The sequence below is a fragment of the Lepidochelys olivacea genome (genome assembly GCF_965140295.1).
Source record: "Lepidochelys olivacea isolate rLepOli2 genome assembly, chromosome: 10".
Lineage (NCBI taxonomy): Eukaryota > Metazoa > Chordata > Testudines > Cheloniidae > Lepidochelys > Lepidochelys olivacea.
In genome coordinates this window covers 60151160-60173393 of record NC_140420.1, presented here as the reverse complement: position 1 = coordinate 60173393, position 22234 = coordinate 60151160, and the positions used below count along the sequence as shown (strand labels likewise).

The 22234-nt window shown below is 41.2% G+C and overlaps 1 protein-coding gene and 1 long non-coding RNA gene across 2 annotated transcripts in view; both read right to left on the bottom strand.

Moving 5' to 3' along the window:
- Positions 1-2328: 2328 nt before the first annotated feature.
- Positions 2329-22234, bottom strand: part of RFX7 (regulatory factor X7) — a 119120-nt gene continuing 99214 nt past the window's right edge. The window contains exons 8-9 of the mRNA XM_084640804.1: positions 10912-11207; positions 2329-9526 (exon numbers count right to left, since the gene is read on the bottom strand). Coding sequence (XP_084496930.1) covers positions 6215-9526; positions 10912-11207 — 3608 coding nt within the window. The 3' untranslated portion in view covers positions 2329-6214. The remainder of the gene's footprint in view (positions 9527-10911; positions 11208-22234) is intronic.
- LOC311527143 lies at positions 16565-17218 on the bottom strand. The gene is made up of 2 exons (XR_014713260.1): positions 17072-17218; positions 16565-16788 (listed from the first exon to the last, which is right to left on the bottom strand). It is a non-coding gene; the product is annotated as an uncharacterized lncRNA (long non-coding RNA).

The following is a 22234-nucleotide window of genomic DNA, read 5'->3' as shown; positions in this document are numbered from 1 at the left end:
TGTGAGATGTTGGGAATTGTTTGGGACATACCCATGGTTCTTTGTGCTGCAGTAAGCTATGCTGGGCTATGATTTTTTCCCAGTGAATTGTGGGAGAATTTGTTTGTCCTTTTGGGCACATAGGGAGAATTATGGGAAGCCACTGGAGTAGTTTAGCCTGCATCCACAGTGCAAAGTGGATCAGTTACCAGCCCAAATGTAAACAGTACTCCAGGACAAGACAGCTCCCGTAGGTGTAAAGCATGAACACACTTGGGTCAGAGGTTTGTGTGTGTGGATGGGAGCCAGTCAGGGACAACACCCAAGCAAGAGACCAAGTTAACTCCACAGTGAAGACAAGCCCTCAAATGCTACCCTCAATATAAAGTAGGTGGGAATGTCTCTAGAATATAGGAGCTAAAGTTGGGGACGAAAGGGTCCTAGGGTGGGAATTTATGGTAGCCAAGTCTTGGGTGAATGATGCAAACTCTACCTTGTAGGATATCTAATGAAAGCTGGTAGTTAGCAATTTGAGAGGTACTTTGAAATATATACATACCTGCAAAAATATAAAATTGGGGGGAGGGCCCACCTTGAAAACCAATCCCCTTAATATATCTAGTATCCTGTCAAGCCATGTTTCTCATTTAGGAACACAGGAATTACCATGCTGGATCAGAACAGGGGCCCAGCTAGTCCAGTATTCTGTCTGAAAGTGGCCAGCTTCAGCTTCTTTGGTGAAAGAAACCCTGTTGTAGGTAGGTGTGAGACAGATAACCTGCCCCCAGCAAAACTTCCTACTAAACCAAGTTAAAGGTTAGCTTATGGCCCAAAGGTTATAGGTTTATATCCTTTCCAAAGCTATTGCTTAATGTTTATGCTGAATATTCTTATTATTCATATACATGTGAAACTCCTTTTTGAAGCCTGCTAAGCTCTTGGCTTCAGTACTATGTGGCAATGAGTTACAGAGTCTGTGAAATAATATTTCCCTTTTATTAATTTTGAATCCCCCCCTTCAATTTTATTGAAAGTCCCCTTGTTCTTGCACTATGAGAAGGAGTAAACAGGAGATTCCCCTCTACCTTCTCTATGCCATTCCTTCTTTTGATTACTGTTATGTCTCTTCTTATGCATCTCCAAAGGTCCCAGTCTTTTTCAGTCTCTCCACGTTTTTAATATCACTTCTGTTTTATCTTTTCTTACATGGGGTGACCAGACCTGAACATTATTCCAGATGAGTGCACACCACTGATTTCTAGAATGGCACTATAATTCCCAGTATTATTCTCTATCCCATTCCTTGTACATCCTAATATTTTATTTGCATTTTTTATTGTTGCGGTACATCGAGAAGAGATCTTCAGTGAGCTGTTCACAACGATGCCCAGGTCTTTTTCCATAGGCAAGTCACTTTGCATTTGTTGACATTGAATTTCATCTTTCTTTGTGCTGCCCATTCACCCATTTTACTCAAGTCCCTGACATTTCTCATAATCTTCTCAAATCTTAATGCAAAATTATCTAGATTTGTCCTCATCAGATTTTGCCATCTCACTGCTTGCCTCCTTTTTCAGAGCATTAATACACTGAACTACATTGGACCCAGTATATAACCTAGTTGCACTCCACCGTTAACTTTCTGACATGATGAAAACTGATCATATATTCCTGCTCTTTGTTTTCTGGTTTAGCAAGTTTCTAATCCATGACAGTACTTTCTCTCTCACACCTTGACTACTTAGATTTCTTTAGTAACCTCTTCGGAACTTTGTCAACTGCCTTTTAAAAGTCTAACTGAATTCCTGTTCTTTATTCACTATTTTACTGACATGTTCTTCCCTTGCAGGAGCCACGGTAGTTAGACTTATTTGAACATTTCAACTTCTACCCGTTCACCAGGTTCAGATTAAGGTTTACCTGGTCTTTTAATTCCCTGGATCTCCTCAGTGTCTTTTAAAAATACAGCAACATTTACTGCCTTCCATTCCTCTGGTTTAACATCTGTATTGGACATGTAACATGGAGCAAAATGCTTACAAAAAAGCTCTATGGTATTTATTGTTCTGTTGCATTCAAGAGAACTCAGAGTGCAAATTAAGGTCCCGATCCTGCAAAGATTTAGGCACATGCTTAATTTTAAGCACATGAGCTAGTCTCATTGATCTCATTGGGACAATCCATGTGTTAAAAGGTAAGACTGTAAACTATAAATCTTTGCAGGATCAGGGCTTTAAGATGTGACTGGATAGTTTAGAGACCTGCTTTATACAAATCAGAAAGGTCCTTATTTTGTCAACATCAATGTACCTTCCCATATGATTGCTAAGAAAACGCTCAACAAGACAGTTTAATATAAAATGTTTTTATTGTTTTTGAAAACATTTAAAAAACAATTTTTGAGCACTTTCAATAAAAAAAATAACTGAAATGCTACTGCAATATTCAACTACTGTAGTTTCAGCAGTACAACAGACAACAAAACACTGGGGGCGGGGAATCGGATTTCCTGCACTAAATGAAAATGTAGAACAGGGATATTTCTTTCCTTATGGTGCAGCAAAGAAAGCACAGTATAGTACAAGACTATTATATGAACCTCAGATGCACTGCACAAGAAATGCTTTCCTTCTTTTCAGTTCAGAAGTCAGTGCTTATCGCAATTATTTGCAAATTCTTTACTTCATGAATTCTTATCATGATAAAATGGTACAAAAATGTTTTTCAACACCAGAACAATAAAAAATAATCCAAGAAAGGAACATATTCAACAATAACTAAGCTAATTTAGTAAACATAAAAAAGTAAATTACTTGTGAATAACTATGCTTGCCTGGTTAACACGGAACCAGTTTCAATACAGCAAAAGAATAAAAAAAATAAAGTGGTTACAGGAATATACCTAGTACTGTACAAGATAAGTCAATAACACTCATGCACATCTTGTGATCATGTATTAACATGGTGAAGCAAACTAAACTTAATTTCTTCCTGCTGTAATATTCTCACGTAAGAGAATAAGAAATAGAAATATCTCATTGAGATCAATGCACATTGCTACATAAGACAACTTCATCTGTCATTTTTATGACATTTTGCCTTTTAATAATGAAACACATTAAAAAGTTTTTATCTGTGGGCCGTATTGGTTGCATTTATCCTAAGGAACGTGCCTGCCACAGGTTCAACAGAAATTTAGTGCAATATATGAACCCCAGAAAGTTTGCTGGACTAACCAACCAAATTTAAAGTGTTTGCTGCAATACTGTACATGGGGTACAAATTCACTAGTCTTTATACTTTAGCAAAATATGCTATCAAAATAATTTCATTATTTTCTCATAGTAGGAAGCCAGTAATGTAAACAAGGGGTCAGAACTGTCTCAAATTATTATTTTTGGAGTATCTGACACAGACAGGCTTCCATTAGTTAGAATCACAGAGTTTTCCTTTGGGTATTGCATACTTTGGTGTGCAGTAGTGCTCTGTCTCAATGTACAGTAAAGAAGTAACTAGCACTAAGAACAGGGATCTAACAGATTATTAATTATAACAGCAAACACATGAACTCCAATAAACTAATACATACCAATATACAAAGCTGTGAGCTAGCCTAGCACCATTTATTGAAGTGAAAATGTTTTACCCCTATGTGTGGTAATTTAATGAATCCTTATTGAATTAAACACACATTTGCCTTAAATCCACTGATTAAATAGTACTCCTATTTGCCTGCTAATTAAGTTAAAGGAAAATTTTCTGCCAGGCCCCCATGTGGCGTTTGCATTTAAAAACCTTCGGTGATGGCTGCATAATTTAGAAAAAGCCAGTTTTTAAATTTACTTTAACTTTGCTGAGAAATGTTCTTAGAACATAAGAATTTGGAGGGGACTAGTTAGACTGAGCTACTGTGCAGTGCCAGCAGCACCAAGGCAAGGGAAGAACGCCATGCACGTACATAGAACACCGTAATACCAGTGCAGATGTTCCCTCCTGTATGTGCCTTCCCTTGTCATCCCCCCATGTCAGGCCTGCTGGAAGTGCAGGGTTGCCATATGCACAGTGGTGCTGGCACTTGATACAGGATCAGATTTGCGATGCACTGAGCATCTCAAAAGACATCAGTTCAAGATCCGCCTTGGGCAACTTCTTTCAAAAAGGGAAATGGCTCTAATGTGTACTTCTTGGTAGAAATCAACAGAACATGGAAATAATCAACCCAAAGCTTACCCTATAATAATACCTCCCCCACAAACTTGAAAAAATTTGCAAGCCTCTCTTAAGAAAACAAAAGGAGTCTGCCTGAGGAGGGGCATGAACTCTCTCTGTGGTCTGCTGCCCGTGGGATCAGGTGCTGCAGTATGGCACAACTGTTTGTCCTTCATCAGACGAGCTCACGGGCTGGGGGCTGCCTTACTTCAGGGCTTTGATCCCAGGGACCAGGAGAAGCAATGATGTGCTAGCAGCTGGAGTGCTAGTGAGCAGCACCATGGCAACGAATGCTGTCAAAACCAAATACTGAAGATTTCAGATCATTAGCAGAAATGCAAGAAATTACCAAAATACATTTCAAGAACCACGAAATTGAAAAAATACATTTCAAGAGCTGAAAATCTGGTCCTCTCTTCCTCATTTGCCCAATCTAGATGGCGGCATTCTGCCTCTCTCCTACATGAGCTGATAACCTAACAACCCTCTAATGTGACACCCTGCTTTAAGTTCTACTGATGTCATCAGTCCATAGGAGAAACAACAAACCCCTTACAAAGCTCCAGGAACAATACTACAAAGTGATTTGCCTGCCTGGCATCTGTGACACTCCACATGGGAGTCAGAGTTTGCCTGTGCAGATCCCCTTTGTAGCATTAGGACCTTGGATGGTTAAGTTTCTTTTCTTTATTCATCATTAGAGATTTTTACAACACTCAAATTCTTCTTTTACTTTTAATGACAAGGGTTAAAGTTTTCTAAAGCACCTAAATGACTTAAGAGCCTAAATCTCACTGACTGTCAATGAGATTTAGGATCCTTAGTACCTAATACAGTTTTGACAATGGGACATAAGCACTTTTGAAAATTTTACCCAAGGACTTCATGTGTCTTGCTGCATGTTTGTAAAGTGCCTGGTAACATTATGGCTCTATAAAAGTTATTTTTAATAGTTGTCAGCCAATATCAGAACATTTTTATCATCTTCTTTATTTTCAGGAGGCACAGAAAGGGGCAGCCTACTGAAAAATACAGAGGAAAAACACCTTCCTCTACTCCCCATTAGGTTAGAACAGATGGGTTTAATAACAAATCTTAAACATAGTAATATTTTAATAAGCTCATGCAGCCATTCTACTGAAAAAAGAAAACAAATGTCATGTCACCTTCGCTAATTCTGATAAATAATAAAACAGTAACTATCATTTTCTAATATACATATGTCTACTTTTATTAAGCCTCAGTGCTCAGAATCTTTTATCATGCATTTTAAACTCATATTAAAATCCAACATTTAAAGTGAAAACTAAAATAACATTAAGGTGAGGTCCTGGATATCAATGGATAAAAACACTAAATATATATATTTAAAATAAAATTTTAGTGCATTTTTCTCTTTCCTTGATCGTTCCCATTATTTTCTCCTATCTTAGCCCTTCATCATAGATGTAAATGGTGTCACACATATTCCTCACGATTCACCATAGTACTGCAGCTCTGGGTAATGCTCAATGAGACAACACCACTTGTATGCCCTACATCAAGCTGTAACCCCTCTCTCTCATCAACCACCTACTTGTCTACAGGTCCCACACATTTCTGACTTGAATAACACAGGCCAATATCAAACATCTCCTCAGAAGTAGCAGGCAGTACTAAGTACTGAATCTCTAGTAACAAGTAAGTTGGATTTAAAACCCTCCCAACACCTCTCCTGAAGTTGTGAATGCTGGTTTTCAATCACTATGTATATATATTTTTGCTACAATAAGAAATGCTATTAAGTGGGAACCCTATAAAATTTAAATTCTAATACTGGCTCTTCAATAGCCTTCAGAAATTTATTTAAAATTGAAAAGACTGCCTATTCCCAGCTAAAGAATAAGCGACTTGTACAGCAAACTCTTTTTTAAAAATGCCACAATTCTTAGCAAGTGTTTCTGCTGCAGGAGGCACTTCCATTAAGACAAATACAATACGTCTGTCTTTCAGATACAGTGTGCTACATACATATTATTAAACAAATTTAACCCAACATTTCAACAGCAGGATGGTCCTTACTCTCCATCCACTCAAAACCTGATGTAGTCATTGAGTTTATGGATTCACTGCAGATTTGTTGAAACAAGGGGTCGTTCTTTAACTCCTCCAGTGTAGCATCGTCGTCTTGTCCCTGCTGACGACCTGGATCAAACAGTAGATTTGTATCTAAAGTATTCAGATCATTAATGCTGCCTGAGAGGTCGGAAGACAACCTGATGTCGCTGGAAAAGACAGATGCACCGTTATTGAGATCTGACACCACCTGATTCACCAGCTGCTGGTTGGTTTGCAGATTGTCTTCCCCTAAAAAGTCTTTTACAGTGCTGCTGAAATCTAATTGCTGTTCTCCAATTTCTGATTGTGCTTGGTTATCTCCAGAAGAAAAACTGATCTGATCGGTGCTGCTGTTTTTTGTGAGGTAACTTGGTGTTTGGAATTCATAAACTGAAGTGCTGGAATTGATCATATTTTGTGGGTTGGCACTAGGAAAAGTGGTGGATGTTTCTAAAATCTGAGTGAGATTCATCCTCGCTGTGTAATTTGAAGGCATGTTGTTCATTCCCAAACCTCTTACTGCATCATCGCTATCAGAATCAAGTTTGCTTAACAACACATTTGTTATTTTTTTAGTGTTTGTTTGTTTCTGAAGAGACGGGAAGGCTGTCTGCATCATGACAGTCAAAGGGACTGACTGACTCCTTTGAGCTATATTATTGGCACTAGTGTCTGCATGAATATTTGTGAACACATTGTGAACTTCAGGTGTTACTGGACTTCCGAAAGGGGTCAAGTTAGAGCGTGGTATATTAGAAACTGGATAGACAGTGCTTCCACTAAGATTACGCTGGCGATGGACAGCAGGGCTTACGCTCCGGCATCTGAAACTGTTATTGAGAGAGGAACTTGTTCCTTTGTTGTCAAGAGGGGCAGGAACAGCAAAGCCTTCCTGCTTGTTGGTGCTATTTACAGAGGCTCCCTGATGTGATACAGGTGACACAGGAGTCACACGACCAAAGTGAGTATCATGGTGCCGGGACTGAGACTGATACGACTGGCCAGGAACTGCAAAAGCATGAGGTTTCCTGAAACGGTCTTCCACTAGCTCCTGATAGCTTGGAAGAATGCCATGATTTGAAACTGATGAATTAGTGACTCCACTGTACCCGTTATTCATCCACTCAAGTTTGGTTTTATCAGGGTGAGTAGCCATAGGTCGCTGCATTGGTTTCACAGGGCTACTTGAGACAATGCTGGCATCATGGTATGCCATACTGGAGCTTATTGGAGTAAATGCAAAAGGATTTCTGCATTCCACGGGACTAGGAGGGACACTGCTGCTGCAGTTTGAATGTGGTGTGCCAATGGGTGTATGCCGGCTACTTCCCAGAGCACTGTCTACAGGAGTAGTCTGAGCCAGTCGTGAGCATGGGCTCTCTCGTGACACACTCTGAGATCCAGCAATCATTTCTGACGTGGGTGTTGGGGTCGGAGTCGGGGTAGGTGTGGGAGTCGGGGTAGGTGTGGGAGTGTGAATTGGAGTGCTATTGTTGTGGATTGAATGGTAGAAGTGCGTATTGCTTGGATGAGATGACATTGGAGCTCCTTGAGCTGCTGTCTGATTCTGCAGTGCCATTCCCAGACAACTACCATAAGGATGAGAACTGTTCATTGACATTTGCTCCTCCATGAGCACCAGTTCCTCCACAATGCTGTCCTGTGTAAGGTCATCATCAAATGAAAAGAAGTTTTCGTTTGATTGAGGGACTGTATGTTCGAATTCTTTTAACTCAGACTGCAGAGGTAACGGTAACTGATTTGAGGACTGTGCTTGTATTTGACCCAAAGCTGATTCTTGGATCTGGCTCTGTAACTGCTGGCTGTATGTATCCTGTTGTATTCCTTCACAGTGCACTGGCTCCCATCCAGATTCCTGTAAATCATTAGAGCCAGACTGTCCTGCAATAGTCATAACACTGATATCTTGCTGCTGTTCAGCGTTCACAGATGTAAAGTCAGAGGTTTTAGTGATATGCTGCCATGCATTTGGATTAAAGCTGCCATCAGATTTTGAATCATTTTCTAAGATAAACAAATTTCCTTCCAATTTTACTTTTATATCTGGAGATGAGGCTGTGAGCTGCTGTCCCAAAGTGGAATCACTGGTATTTATAACGTTGGAATTCAATGGACAGTTTGTCACTAAGTGTGTTGAAGCTGTAGAATTTACTTTTATAGTGACCTTGCTAGGAACTTGAGCAAGTGCTCTAGCACTGTCATTTCTAGCTAATGATACAACCTTCTGAACCTTCTTAACACTGCTTCCTTTTTGACCTTCCATGCTACCTGCTGAAAGCTGCCCCACTAGTGGTTTCTTTACAGGTGGTACCTGGGACTCCTGAAGCGTAGAAGGTAGTCGCTTCCTTGGACTTTTAGTGCATGTTTTATCTTTAATAGTAGAATCACCACTAGGAGGTGAACTGATGCTGGTGTTGGAGAAGTTTTGAGTGGCAACTGAGAGAGTGAGAGTGCTTTGATTATTGCCTGCTGAAGAAACTGGTATGATTTCTTTAGGTCGAGCTTTATATTTGGTCCTTGCTCCTTCAGGTCTCTGATCACAGCCCTTAACTGTTTTCACTTCACTGATGCTCTCAGTGGAACCTTTCAAGGTTGTTCCCTCAAAATGATTACTTTGAGCAGTAGGCAGGCCTGGTGCTCCTTTTATAGCTTTAGACACATCAGAATTCTCTTGGCACTGTATTGGGTTCTCATCCAGCAATGCTTCTGGTTCCATTTTGATCTCAACTGCAGGTGTAGCTACAACACTGCTTGTCTTGGATCCTGGAGACTGAAGTGAAACAACAGACCCATTTTTAATCTGCGGAACAGTCCTCGATTCTTCCATTGCTCCTGTACTGCTGTTCAATGAAGTAGTGTGTTTGACGGGTACACTACTGCTGCTAGGGGCAAGAGATATTGCTGTCATTTTTACCACGTTTAAGGAATTTACATGGGGAGCTGGCACAACTGTCTTGATTGGGCTACTGGTGAAAAGCACCGTAGTAGGCGAGCGGATGGTGAGAGCACTGGTGTTTGCTGGCTTAGGTAAGATCTGTGGGTAACGATGCCGGGCGGAACGGTCACCAACTGGACTGGCTGGAACATTCTGAGGAGTCTTTGGTGACTGCTTGACTGACTGCATGTGCTGGGTGACCACCTGAACATTGAGCGGAAGAACCTTGCCATCAGAGGAGCCCATGGGACTTGGAGATGTCACCAGCTGTCTGGTCCTCGGTACCTGTATGTGGAGAAAAAGGACAGTCAATTTAAACAAAAGTATGCATGCCCTACATAATCTAATGGATAGAGTTAGATTAATGGGGAGTAAGAGTGCCACATCCTAAGGATTAAAAGGATGCTGCACTGTTTTTTATATATAAAACTGCAAACAGGCACCCATCCTACACTCTAGTTGCTCTTCCAGAATACGAACACTCACATCACCACCATCATGGACAATCCCAAAGAGATATAGCCTCCTTGCAGACTGTCACAGTAAATACTCAAAACATATAGTAAAGCTGCTCTTCCACCTCAATGGTCAACTGCCCCACAACTTACACATCAGATCACGAGAACAGGTATAATGACAAAGCAACAAGGCCTCACTATCCCTAGGCTCACCTCTTCCCCAAGCTCCTGGGGAAAGGATGAAAGACAATAGAGTTGAGTACTAAGGCCAGCAAAAAATCAGAACAGAACAAATAATCCTTGTTGCCTAACCCAAAGGGACCCTGGTCCATGACTAGGCTCCTAGGCTCTACGATAATACAAATAATAATAATCCAGATAACTAAAATCTGCACTAGATACTTGGGGCTTGATTCTCGTAAAATTGAGGCCCTATTTTAAGTGCATTTTTGCAGGAAAAAAAGGGGCATTCATTGACATGTCCAGGTCCCTTCCAGCCCGACATTTCTATGATTCAGATGCAGGACCTTGGAGTGTTGATTGAAGATAGATAGAGAGGGGAGGAGATCTTCAAACATTAATTTTTAAACTTCCACCAGTGAGTAAAACACAAACCAAACATTATTCAGGCAGAAACTGGCTTAGCTATCAAAATATACAATAAAGCCAAAAATCAGGTTTTGTTCAGCCAAAACAAACAAGTCTGTACTACAGTATAGATATTCAAATAAAGGTTAAACAGATGCCAGTACAAAGCCCTCTGGACTAATGAAGCCACATTTACATACCATATGAAGGGCTTAAGCAATGCATTGGGTCTTGTGCAAGCTTCAGAACTCATGTAAATTTTGCCCTAAAGGTATAATGATTCCCATTTAAAATCCAAATTATTCCTGGTTTAAGTGCCACTGTCACTGATTTACACCAAGGATGAATGTGGCCCGTGCTGTGTAAGTATCATTCTAACACATCCACATCCATCAGACAAAATTTTTACATTTCTGGCTTTGTCACTTATTTGGAACAACAGAAAAAGTCCCTGGAACAAGAAAAGAAGGGTCACCGAATCTATCTCTCAACATTCATATAGCAACAGGAAGCCATTAGTCTGTGATAACTTTCTATTTGCTTAAATATTTCCAGAATAAATATAAAATAGAGAAAAACAGTTTTATAAGGTTGTCTGGGTTGAAGACTATTGGAGCACATTACCGGTATGGGGCTGGGTACAGCTGCCACTACGATACCAATAGGCTGAGGAGACAAGATTGCAGGACTTCCATTAGAAATACTTGTTACTCCATTGGCTGTAGCTCCTTCCGTTTTCTTTGCTGGAGACTCTCCTGGCAAAGGAGACTGCAGTTTCTGTTCCTGTTGCTTCTTCTGGATCTTACGCTGTAGCTGCTGCTTGGCATCAACTGGTGATGGGAGAGTTGTCACTTGAGGCTGAAAAGAATTACTTTCAGCCGTGGGTATAAAAGCAGAGGGTTGAGGGATCCCTTTTATTCCTGAAAGTGAAAAGAACAAAAGTGATTTATGCCATGTATGTCGTGTGATATTTCTAGATCTAAATAAATACATGGCAACATGTGTGCACATGCACACAGACACAATGAAAATATTCATGAGGGGTTTTGTACTTGGAATAGTTATTTACTGATTAAATTTATTTCTAATACTGATGATAAACCCCCTCGGTGCTGGGCAAGCTGGATACGCTTATGTTGTTGCTCAAATATTTTGCATCGGCATTTTGTTTCTAGAAATCCCACTTTGCAGTATCCAAGTTAACACAATACTGACAGCGTGTCCTTTGCATAACTGGCAGTAGATGGCAGTGAATATACTTTTGAAGCATCTTCAATCTGTTTTTTGTTGTTAATGTTTATATCACTTTTAAAAATTACACATTCCAAAACACAAGGTTGTGCCATGGACAAGACGTGCTGAACAGATTATACAGCATTTAAATCCCCTTGAACAGTCTGGGGAGAGTCCAGCAGTATACAGTGTCGAACACCAGTTGCAGTACAAGTGTGGCAGGGATATTAGCTTGTAATAGGTAATGCTAGAAGTGCTTAATAGTGCTACTAGTGCACAGAAGGGTGGGAGACACAACATGGAGAAGGTGAAAAATGGAAAAGACAATTGAATGCAGAAGGGGAGATGGAGATACAGAAGACTGAGAAAAATACTCTCTGGAAACAATGTCCCTGAAAGTCAGAGACAAACAGCAAAGCCTCCAGGCAACTGTTTTTACCTGTGTAGTCAGGACTAATCCACATTTTAACCTGTAACCAAATCATGTTACAACCTTGATCTTCAGAAAGTTTAGTAACAGTTCCAGGACTAGCATGTTCTTAAAATGATGCCTGTGTAAATGGGTTCTAACATGGTTTCCTTTCCACATCACAGGTGTTTAAAAGCTGTACATGAGGAATGCTGCAGCATGTTACAGCCTTCACCTCTCAATTCCTTTTTCACTTAAGAACTGAATTGTCCACATCTTGAGTGACCTGGGCTGAATGTTGAAGGGGAAGAACAACTATGGGAATGCATGCAATCATGCTCTCTTTCGAATCTGCACTATGGACAAACTGTTCTCTGCAAAAAAAGCAAAGGTAGTTTGGTTCCAAAGAGGAAAGAAGAAGAGGTCTGGTGCCCAGACCATGGACAGAGAGGTGTGCGAGAGCTATCAGCTTCTATGGACAGCACAGAGGGAGAGAACTTCTGCAGTGTCCTCATGAGCCCTCACGAGTGCTTGCAAGAATGATCCACTCACTCCCTCGGACTACCATCTCATCTAGAAGGGATGGAAAGAAGTTTCCTTGGCTGAAGTACTGAGTGAAGGGTCATTTATGGTTTTCTTGTGGTGGCACTGCTGGCAGCGCTGCTGAAGCTAGGAGCATATATCTGAGGGGCAGTATGAAGGAGATGGAGATTTGCACTGCCATGTATCAGCCCTGGATATGGGCAAGGAAAAGATAAGGGCCATCCGGAGTAGGAACTCTAGTTATGAGCTAGGAACTCTAAATTATGAGCCACAGATGCCAGTGGCTGAAAAGGGGGATGAGCCAGAGTATAGCAGGGGAGGGGAGATTAATCTGTGATTTTTCCCATTTTATTTATTTATTTAAACAAATGATCATCGTGGTCAACCACCCTTTTTACATTCCAAAGGCTCTCTGTAGCCAAGAGAGCTACCTGGGTAGGATGCACAAGTTTACACTGATCCTTAATAGAACTATTGAGAACTTCTCAGGCCAGATGCTTTTTGAGACACAAAACACAAAGTGAGAACAAGTTTTGATGCACAAGAAATCATAGCTTCCCCCTTATAACTCAAGAACAGCCTTTTGTACTTCAGCAATTTACTTCAAACCTTCCACACCAAACAAGTATTCTCTGATTTCCTCTTAATAATCACGGGACATTTAAGACTAAAGGGAGTCTCTGAAAATGATGAGGGAACATGAGGAAAATTTTTTTTACACAAATAATCACAAGTTATTAAGCACTGGAACTCACGGCTACAGGATATATTTGAGACAAAAAACTCAGTAAGATTCATAAAGGGACTGGACATTTATATGGATAACAAGAATATCCAGAGCTATAATAGTTACTGCTACTATAAATTTTGGAAGAGATAGTAAACCTCATGCTTCAGGTCTTAAGCCAGTCTCAATCTATTAAGGATTAGGAAGTTTCTTGCACCTTTGTCAAAACCACTGGGTTTTGGCCATTCTTGGAGATAGGATACCGGACTAGATGTATCAAGGGACTGTTTCAGTATGGCAATTCCTATGTTCCTATGTGTAAATTGTCTTTTAACTTTAACAATGGAGTATTTACTGCAGCTCCTTAATCATAAATGAAACGCTAACTAAGATAAAATATTTGGGAGAGCTGCACAACCTCACAAACTTGCACCAGCAGAAGCCCATCCACCCCGCCTCCACAAGCTCTATTTTTAGTATGGTTGATGCTGACACCTGCTGACCTACTTGTGTTACCTGAACCAGAGCAAACATTTCAGGACAGTTTGCACCTGACATGCATCAAGATTGCCCCTGAGAACATCAGTTGTTGAAAGAAAATTAAATAAGAGCTGAGATAAATTCACCTAACAGAAAATTCACACCAAATCTATCTATATGTATTTCCAAAGTGCTGTCACTGTGCTACTACAGCCCTGCTCCAACGAAGTATGTAAGCACATGCCTAAATTTAAGCATATGAATAGTCCCCGTGATTTTAATGTCATTGATCATACGCTTCAAGTTATGCATGCTCTCAAGTCAGGCTGGATTTGATTTAAATCAAATTGATTTAAATCATGATTTAAATCACGAGTCAGGAAGACTCTATTTAATCATGGATTTCTACATAAAAGTGCATTCTTGTTGGTTGTTATAACCTTAATACACATATTCTTCACAACTCAGAGATAGATGTAGGTTTCATTTTTAGAAGGTACACGCTGTGTATTTTTAAAGTGATTTATTTTGAAAACTTTTCAGATAGTTTTACAGCTATATCAGAAAACGAATGATTGTCTGGTTATTTCATTTATCAAAGGTAACTGAAGCAGATATTTATGAAGTCACTGGGAAGTGAACTATCTCCAGTTCAACAGGTTAATCATTAATATTTGGAGGATTTTCTTGCCATGCTGTATTAGGAGGAGGACATCACCAGACAGACATTTAAATGGTTTTATTTAACTAAAACAACGTTATGTATTCTGGATTTTTTTGTTCAACAGCAAACATATAACATTTTAACAAAACAAGCATATGAATTTTTGAATTTAATTAAACATTCAAGTTTTTTAAAATCAGGTTTGTTTTTGTTAAAATTGTTTTAAACTAAAATAGTTAAATGAAATATTTAAAAAAAAAACCAACAAAAATTAAATCGACTATGTCAGCCAAGTCAACATGAGAAACTTAGAATACTGGCTTCTGCAGCTAACTCAGTTGTCTTCACTTTCATTTTCCTGTTTGTTCGTAATCTGGAAAAGAAAAACAAGCTTTCCTGCTTTTTCAGGTCCCAAACGATTTCTCAATTTGGAATGAATTAGTCCAAAGGAAAAAAATATTCTTTCTACACCGGCAGAAGAAGCTACTGCTGTTAAAAGTGAGATTATCACTTCAACAGTCTCTGAATCCAAGTGCTTAAGTGACTTCCACCAGTTCACTAGTGTGACTTTCTTTAAAACATCATCAGCAAACATACATTTCTTGAATGGTTCGCCCTTAGCTCTGAAGTTTATTATAGTTGGCATTATGGAGGGATGATTGCTGGTTGTCCATGTCATAGCCAACTCCTCTTCTTCAGCAGTTAAGGTTTGACTCTGGTGCCGAGTATTGAGAATATTTGCAAGAAAATGAGCTGGAGATAGTGCTTGCCCCATTCGTTTTTTTAATGCTTGTAATTTAACTCTGTCATTGCACATTTCTCTTTTTAAGATCTCACTCAGTTCCTTCCAAATTTCAACAGCATCAGCAATAAAACAGCTGTTTCCGTGCATTTTGTTCAAGGCTACAGAAATAGGTGTCAGGGTACTCAGCATGTGTTCAACATTTCTCTTAAGCCCAGTGTTGAGAACTTGGGCTGTGACAGTGCCGTCTATTTTTTCACGATTTTGTTCACAAACTGTCATCAGATTAGGCCAGTTCTTGATACTGTGCTCAAAACAGTCTGCTACTGAGTTCCATCGCACGTCTTGTGGGAGAGTTAGCTTGGTTCCTCCCACTTTTTTCAGAGCAGCTGCTGCAAAGTGGTTGTTACAGAAGTATTTTGCAATTTCAACAACATTAGCCTTTATTCTGGAACACTGAAGTCTTTGGCTAGGAGGTAAATCAAATGAGCACTGCAACCATATGTAGCTTGGGAACTCTCTTCACTCTCTTCTAAATAATTTCTTCTCATCTTGGATACATTTGCAGCATTGTCTGTGACCAAGCTGTGTACTAGACATTTGAATTTTTTTTCACAGTTTGTTGTAGCTTTTACTGCTACTTCTTGTAAGGATTCTGCTGTGTGTGCATTTCCTGATGTATCAATTGTTTCTGTAAGGAAGACATTCCCTTCTTTTGTTGTCACACAAGCACATACAACAGGATCATTGCAGACATTGCTCCACCTATCAAGACTCAGGTTAACAATTTCACCCTCTAGACCAGTGGTTCTTTACCTGGGGTGCAAGATGCCCTTTCTGGGGGTGCGAGACATGTCAGATTTTTTAGAAGGTAAATCATGGGGGGAAGGGATAGCTCAGTGGTTTGAGCATTAGCCTGCTAAACCCAGGGTTTTGAGTTCAATCCTTGAGAGGGCCATTTGGGATCTGGGGCAAAAATTGGGGATTGGTCCTGCTTTGAGCAGGGGGTTGGACTAGATGACCTCCTGAGGTCCCTTCCAACCCTGATATTCTATGATCAAAAACACAAATTAAGCACAGGCACATAAGTACAACTACTTTGTTTCATCAAACCTATGTATTTATTAACATTAACATTTACATTTTTTAACAATTACTGTAATATACAAAAAAATATATTTAGGTTTAAAGAACTGACCTACTTCAATGATTTTTGATAAGGGGTGCGAGAACATATTTTGAGAACCAAAGGGGTGCAGGCTGCAGTAAAGGTTAAGAACCACTGCTCTAGACCTTTTGCACACTGCTCAATTTCTCTTTCAAACACTTTATCCAGCAATTTGCCTGTGACATATACTCTGTTCGGTGGACTGTATCCTGGTCTTAATGACTGAACCATATTAATGAAGTGTGGGTTCTCAATCATACGGAAAGGAGAGTTGGTTGCATAAACAAACGGGGCAATTTTTTCATCAATTACCTCTTTTTGTAATCTGCTGGTTCTTATCACAAACTTATCTATGGTTGTTTCTGGATGATGGAGATTTTTTTTCTTTTTGCTACAGGTGATATACTGTGGCTATGTGACATACATGATGAGACTGAAACACTACCATTGGCAGATAACTCTGAAACTATAGAAAATGATGGTGATCTTGAAGGTGGATAGTCTTCAGAATCCTGTATGTTGAGGATGGATTCTCCTAAACAAAATAAGTCAATGCAGTTATTTAATTATTACCACCACACTGCTCATTTAGTATTACTCACTGAATTCACTGACACTCAGTACTACTTTAAAGGTGAAATTGTAAAAGGAGGAAGATCTGCCTATTCCAGCTATTTATTTTTTATCACAACTGTATCTAAAATGATAGTACCAGAGAGTAACACCTATATTTTTTGCTCAAACATGAGAATTCAAGAATAGTCCAGAAGGAAGACAGGCAGTCCTTAAGAAAAAGTATGAAATAAAAGTTTACCAACCTGACTATCCTGCATGTTCAGACATGTTCCTTTCATCATCTTCAATGCAGCTTCCTCCTGAGAAGTAACACTTCTCATGACGTTGTTTCATTCGGGTAACCAGGCCTTGCATTTCTTTGTTGCACTGTTTGCATTTTGCCCGCTTGCCTGTCTTACCCACAGGTAGAGGAACTTCATTAAAATATTCCCAAACTCGATCTCTTTTATGGCTTGCTGCCATTATAGGTTTTCCCTTCTAGTGAGAGAATGGTATGGTAAATCTCAAATCAATGAAGGCTACACTCAGAAAGACCTCAAGACTTCTGGAATATGCTGCTCAAACAGTTTCACTTTTGTTTCTACTGCCTGTCCCTCCCTTCTCACATTTATCTCCAGACTTCTTCTTCTTGTCCAAATCTATTCCGCCCCCAAAAATCTTCTAGTCATTGAACTTTTTGAAACTTTGCACTTTTAGACAGAGGTAAGGGATTGACTCTGTGTACACAAATTTGCAGAGGGACAATAGGGTTGAGGTCTGTTATTTCTCACCTCTATATATTATTTACTTAAAAATATTTTTGCTCTTAACAAGCATGTTATCTCTGGAGACACAAATCCACAGTCTGAGAACTGCAAAACTAAGCATCTCTGATGGTATCTTCTAGACTGAGCACTGAGTCCCATTGGGTAGATAGAAAGATTAACCTAAATAATCTATATAGAAGCCCCTGGAACCTCATAAGATTGGGTCCCTAATCCATGAACTATTGGAACTCATTGACAAAACTTTTCTTACACATTACATGAATATATTGTCTCATACTATAGAATTAAAATTTATAATCCCTATTCCATGATGAGATATCTTTGAGCTACAATGTATCTTAATTAAAACTATCTTTAGATAAGTTTTTTCCTCAAAATCCGATTTAAATACAAAAATCCATTAAAATTTTTTTTTTAAAAAAAAATCATTTATTTTTATCCACCATCTCAAGTGTTTTGAGAACCCATCTGGGACTAGTCTGGAAGGGATAGTCAATTCACCATCCAAGTGCTGATATGCAGCAGGGTGCACTGATGTCAATCAAACTGATTTAATTTAATCTTAATTTAAATCAGCAACCAGGAAACCTTTATTGGTTGTAATCTTGTTTTGCATTTGTACTTTTTAGTTATTTTTCTACAAAAAAGGTTGATTCCCCTTGGTTGGTATAACCATTAACATTGATGTGCAACCAAATATAGCCTTTACACTAAATTTGCACATACACATTTATTTAAGCAATCATATGCCTCAACATACATTTATTCAGATTCTTTTTACTTTTTTTTGTTAGAGCAGCTGAGCAGCGGGGGACAGCAGAGCAGCAAATAGCAGGAGTTTGCCTGGGATCTGTGTTGGTGAGTATGTGTTTGGTGAGAGGATCGGAGTGTTTGTAGTGAGGGCAGCTTGAAAGTTTGAGCGAGTGCTTGATTGGTTGGCTGAAAAGGGCGGGAGTTGGGAGTGTTTTGTTTCAGGTGAGCCTGGCTGTTTAAAAAAGCCGGCGCTCTGCAAACCAGCTGAGCGGCGGAGAACCAGTTGAGCAGCAGGGGACAGCAGAGCAGCAAACAGCAGGAGTTTGCCTGGGATCTGTGTTGGTGAGTATCTGGGTATCTGAGTGTGTGTTTGGTGAGAGGATCGGGGTGTTTGTAGTGAGGGCAGCTTAAAAGTTTGAGCGAGTGCTTGATTGGTTGGCTGAAAAGGGCGGGAGTTGGGAGTGTTTTGTTTCAGGTGAGCCTGGCTGTTTAAAAAAGCTGGCAGCTCCAAAAGCAAACCAGCTGAGCAGCGGGGGACAGCAGAGCAGCAAACAGCAGGAGTTTGCCTGGGAGTTCACCTGGGGTGAGCCCACTGAGGCTTACATCTTAACTACTTCTCTGAGTAATTACTGCATCTCCTGAGGAAGCTCGTAGTAGGAAGGTAATATGGATGGGGAGTGTTCAGCTGTTGTGACCTGCACTGGATGTACCATGTTTGTCTTTCTTCCACAGGACAGAAGCGACTTTGTGTGTACAAAGTGCAAGCTGGTCTCCATATTGGAAGAGAAGGTTCAAGGTCTGGAGCAACAGGTATCGACCCTGCGTTGCATAAGAGAAACTGAAGATTTCCTGGACAGACGTCAGGATATGCTTCTTCGAGCACAAGGTTCTGAAGATTCAGAGCAGGCTGCGCAGCGGGGACAGGAGGACGGTGATGAAATTTGGCAACGTGACCTCCAGAAGAAGGGGGAACGTCCATGTACCAGCAACGCAGATACAGATAAGTAACCGTTTTCATGTTCTCTCCACAGGTACCATTGTGGGGAGTGGCCCAGATGATACGTCTGGGGAAAGGGAGCAGAAGGAGACTCCACCAGTTGAAAGGCATGAGATGCACTGTCCTAAGGTTGGGGGTTCCACGACCACCACTCCCAAGAGAAGGAGGCAGGTGGTGGTGGTCGGGGACTCTCTCCTCAGGGGGACTGAGTCATCTATCTGCCGCCCTGACCGGGAAAACAGAGAAGACAGCTGCTGCTTGCAAGGGCTAAGATTCGTGATGTGACGGAGAGTCTGCCGAGACTCATCAAGCCCTCGGATCGCTACCCCTTCCTGCTTCTCCACGTGGGCACCAATGATACTGCCAAGAATGACCTTGAGTGGATCACTGCAGACTACGTGGCTCTGGAAAGGAGGATAAAGGAGTTTGAGGTGCAAGTGGTGTTCTCGTCCATCCTCCCCGTGGAAGGAAAAGGCTGGGGTAGGGATCGTCGAATCGTGGAAGTCAATGAATGGCTACGCAGGTGGTGTCAGAGAGAAGGCTTTGGATTCTTCGACCATGGGATGGTGTTCCAAGAAGGAGGAGTGCTAGGCAGAGACAGGCTCCACCTAACGAAGAGAGGGAAGAGCATCTTCGCGAGCAGGCTGGCTAACCTAGTGAGGAGGGCTTTAAACTAGGTTCACCAGGGGAAGGAGACCAAAGCCCTGAGGTAGGTGGGGAAGCGGGATACCGGGAGGAAGCATGAGCAGGAGCGTGCGAGAGGGGAGGGCTCCTGCCTCATACTGAGAATGAGGGGCGATCAGCGGGTTATCTCAAGTGCCTATATACAAATGCACAAAGCCTGGGAAACAAGCAGGGAGAACTGGAGGTCCTGGCGAAGTCAGGGAATTATGATGTGATTGGAATAACAGAGACTTGGTGGGATAACTCGCATGACTGGAGTACTGTCATGGATGGGTATAAACTGTTCAGGAAGGACAGGGAGGCCAGAAAAGGTGGGGGAGTTGCACTGTATGTAAGGGAGCAGTATGACTGCTCAGAGCTCAAGTATGAAACTGCAGAAAAACCTGAGAGTCTCTGGATTAAGTTTAGAAGCGTGAGCAACAAGGGTGATGTCGTGGTGGGAGTCTGCTATAGACCACCGGACCAGGGGGATGAGGTGGACGAGGCTTTCTTCCAGCAACTCGCAGAAGGTACTAGATCGCATGCCCTGGTTCTCATGGGTGACTTCAATCATCCTGATATCTGCTGGGAGAGCAATACAGTGGTGCACAGACAATCCAGGAAGTTTTTGGAAACTGTAGGGGACAATTTCCTGGTGCAAGTGCTGGAGCAACCAACTAGGGGCGGAGCTCTTGACCTGCTGCTCAAAAACCAGGAAGAATTAGTAGGGGAAGCAAAAGTGGATGGGAACCTGGGAGGCAGTGACCATGAGATGGTCGAGTTCAGGATCCTGACACAAGGAAGAAAGGAAAGCAGCAGAATACGGACCGTGGACTTCAGAAAAGCAGACTTTGACTCCCTCCGGGAACTGATGGGCAGGATCCCCTGGGAGAATAACATGAGGGGGAAAGGAATAACATGAGGGGGAAAGGAGAGCTGGCTGTATTTTAAACAATCCTTATTGTGGTTACAGGGACAAACCATCCCGATGTGTAGAAAGAACAGTAAATATGGCAGGCGACCAGCTTGGCTTAACAGTGAAATCCTTGCTGATCTTAAACACAAAAAAGAGGCTTACAAGAAGTAGAAGATTGGACAAATGACCAGGGATGAGTATATAAATATTGCTCGGGCATGTAGGAATGAAATCAGGAAGGCTAAATCACACCTGGAGTTGCAGCTAACGAGGGATGTTCAGAGTAACAAGAAGGGTTTCTTCAGGTATGTTGGCAACAAGAAGAAAGCCAAGGAAAGTGTGGGCCCCTTACTGAATGAGGGAGGCAACCTAGTGACAGAGGATGTGGAAAAAGCTAATGTACTCAATGCTTTTTTTGCCTCTGTCTTCACGAACAAGGTCAGCTCCCAGACTGCTGCACTGGGCAGCACAGAATGGGGAGGAGGTGGCCAGCCCTCTGTGAAGGAAGAAGTGGTTCGGGACTATTTAGAAAAACTGGACATGCACAAGTCCATGGGGCCAAATACGTTGCATCCGAGAGTGCTAAAGGAATTGGCGGATGTAATTGCAGAGGCATTGGCCATTATCTTTGAAAACTCATGGCGATCGGGGGAAGTCCCGGAAGACTGGAAAAAGGCTAATGTAGTGCCAATCTTTAAAAAAGGGAAGAAGGAGGATCCTGAGAACTACAGGCCAGTCAGCCTCACCTCAGTCCCTGGAAAAATCATGGAGCAAGTCCTCAAGGAATCAATTCTGAAGCACTTAGAGGAGAGGAAAGTGATCAGGAACAGTCAGCATGGATTCACCAAGGGAAAGTCATGCCTGACTAATCTAATTGCCTTCTATGATGAGATAACTGGTTCTGTGGATGAAGGGAAAGCAGTGGACGTGTTATTCCTCGACTTTAGCAAAGCTTTTGACACGGTCTCCCACAGTATTCTTGTCAGCAAGTTAAAGAAGTATGGGCTGGATGGATGCACTACAAGGTGGGTAGAAAGTTGGCTAGATTGACGGGCTCAACGGGTAGTGATCAATGGCTCCATGTCTAGTTGGCAGCTGGTATCTAGCGGAGTGCCCCAAGGGTCGGTCCTGGAGCCGGTTTTGTTCAATATCTTCATTAATGATCTGGAGGATGGTCTGGATTGCACCCTCAGCAAGTTTGCAGATGAGTCTAAACTGGGAGGAGTGGTAGATACGCTGGAGGGTAGGGATAGGATACAGAGGGACCTAGACAAATCAGAGGATTGGGCCAAAAGAAATCTGATGAGGT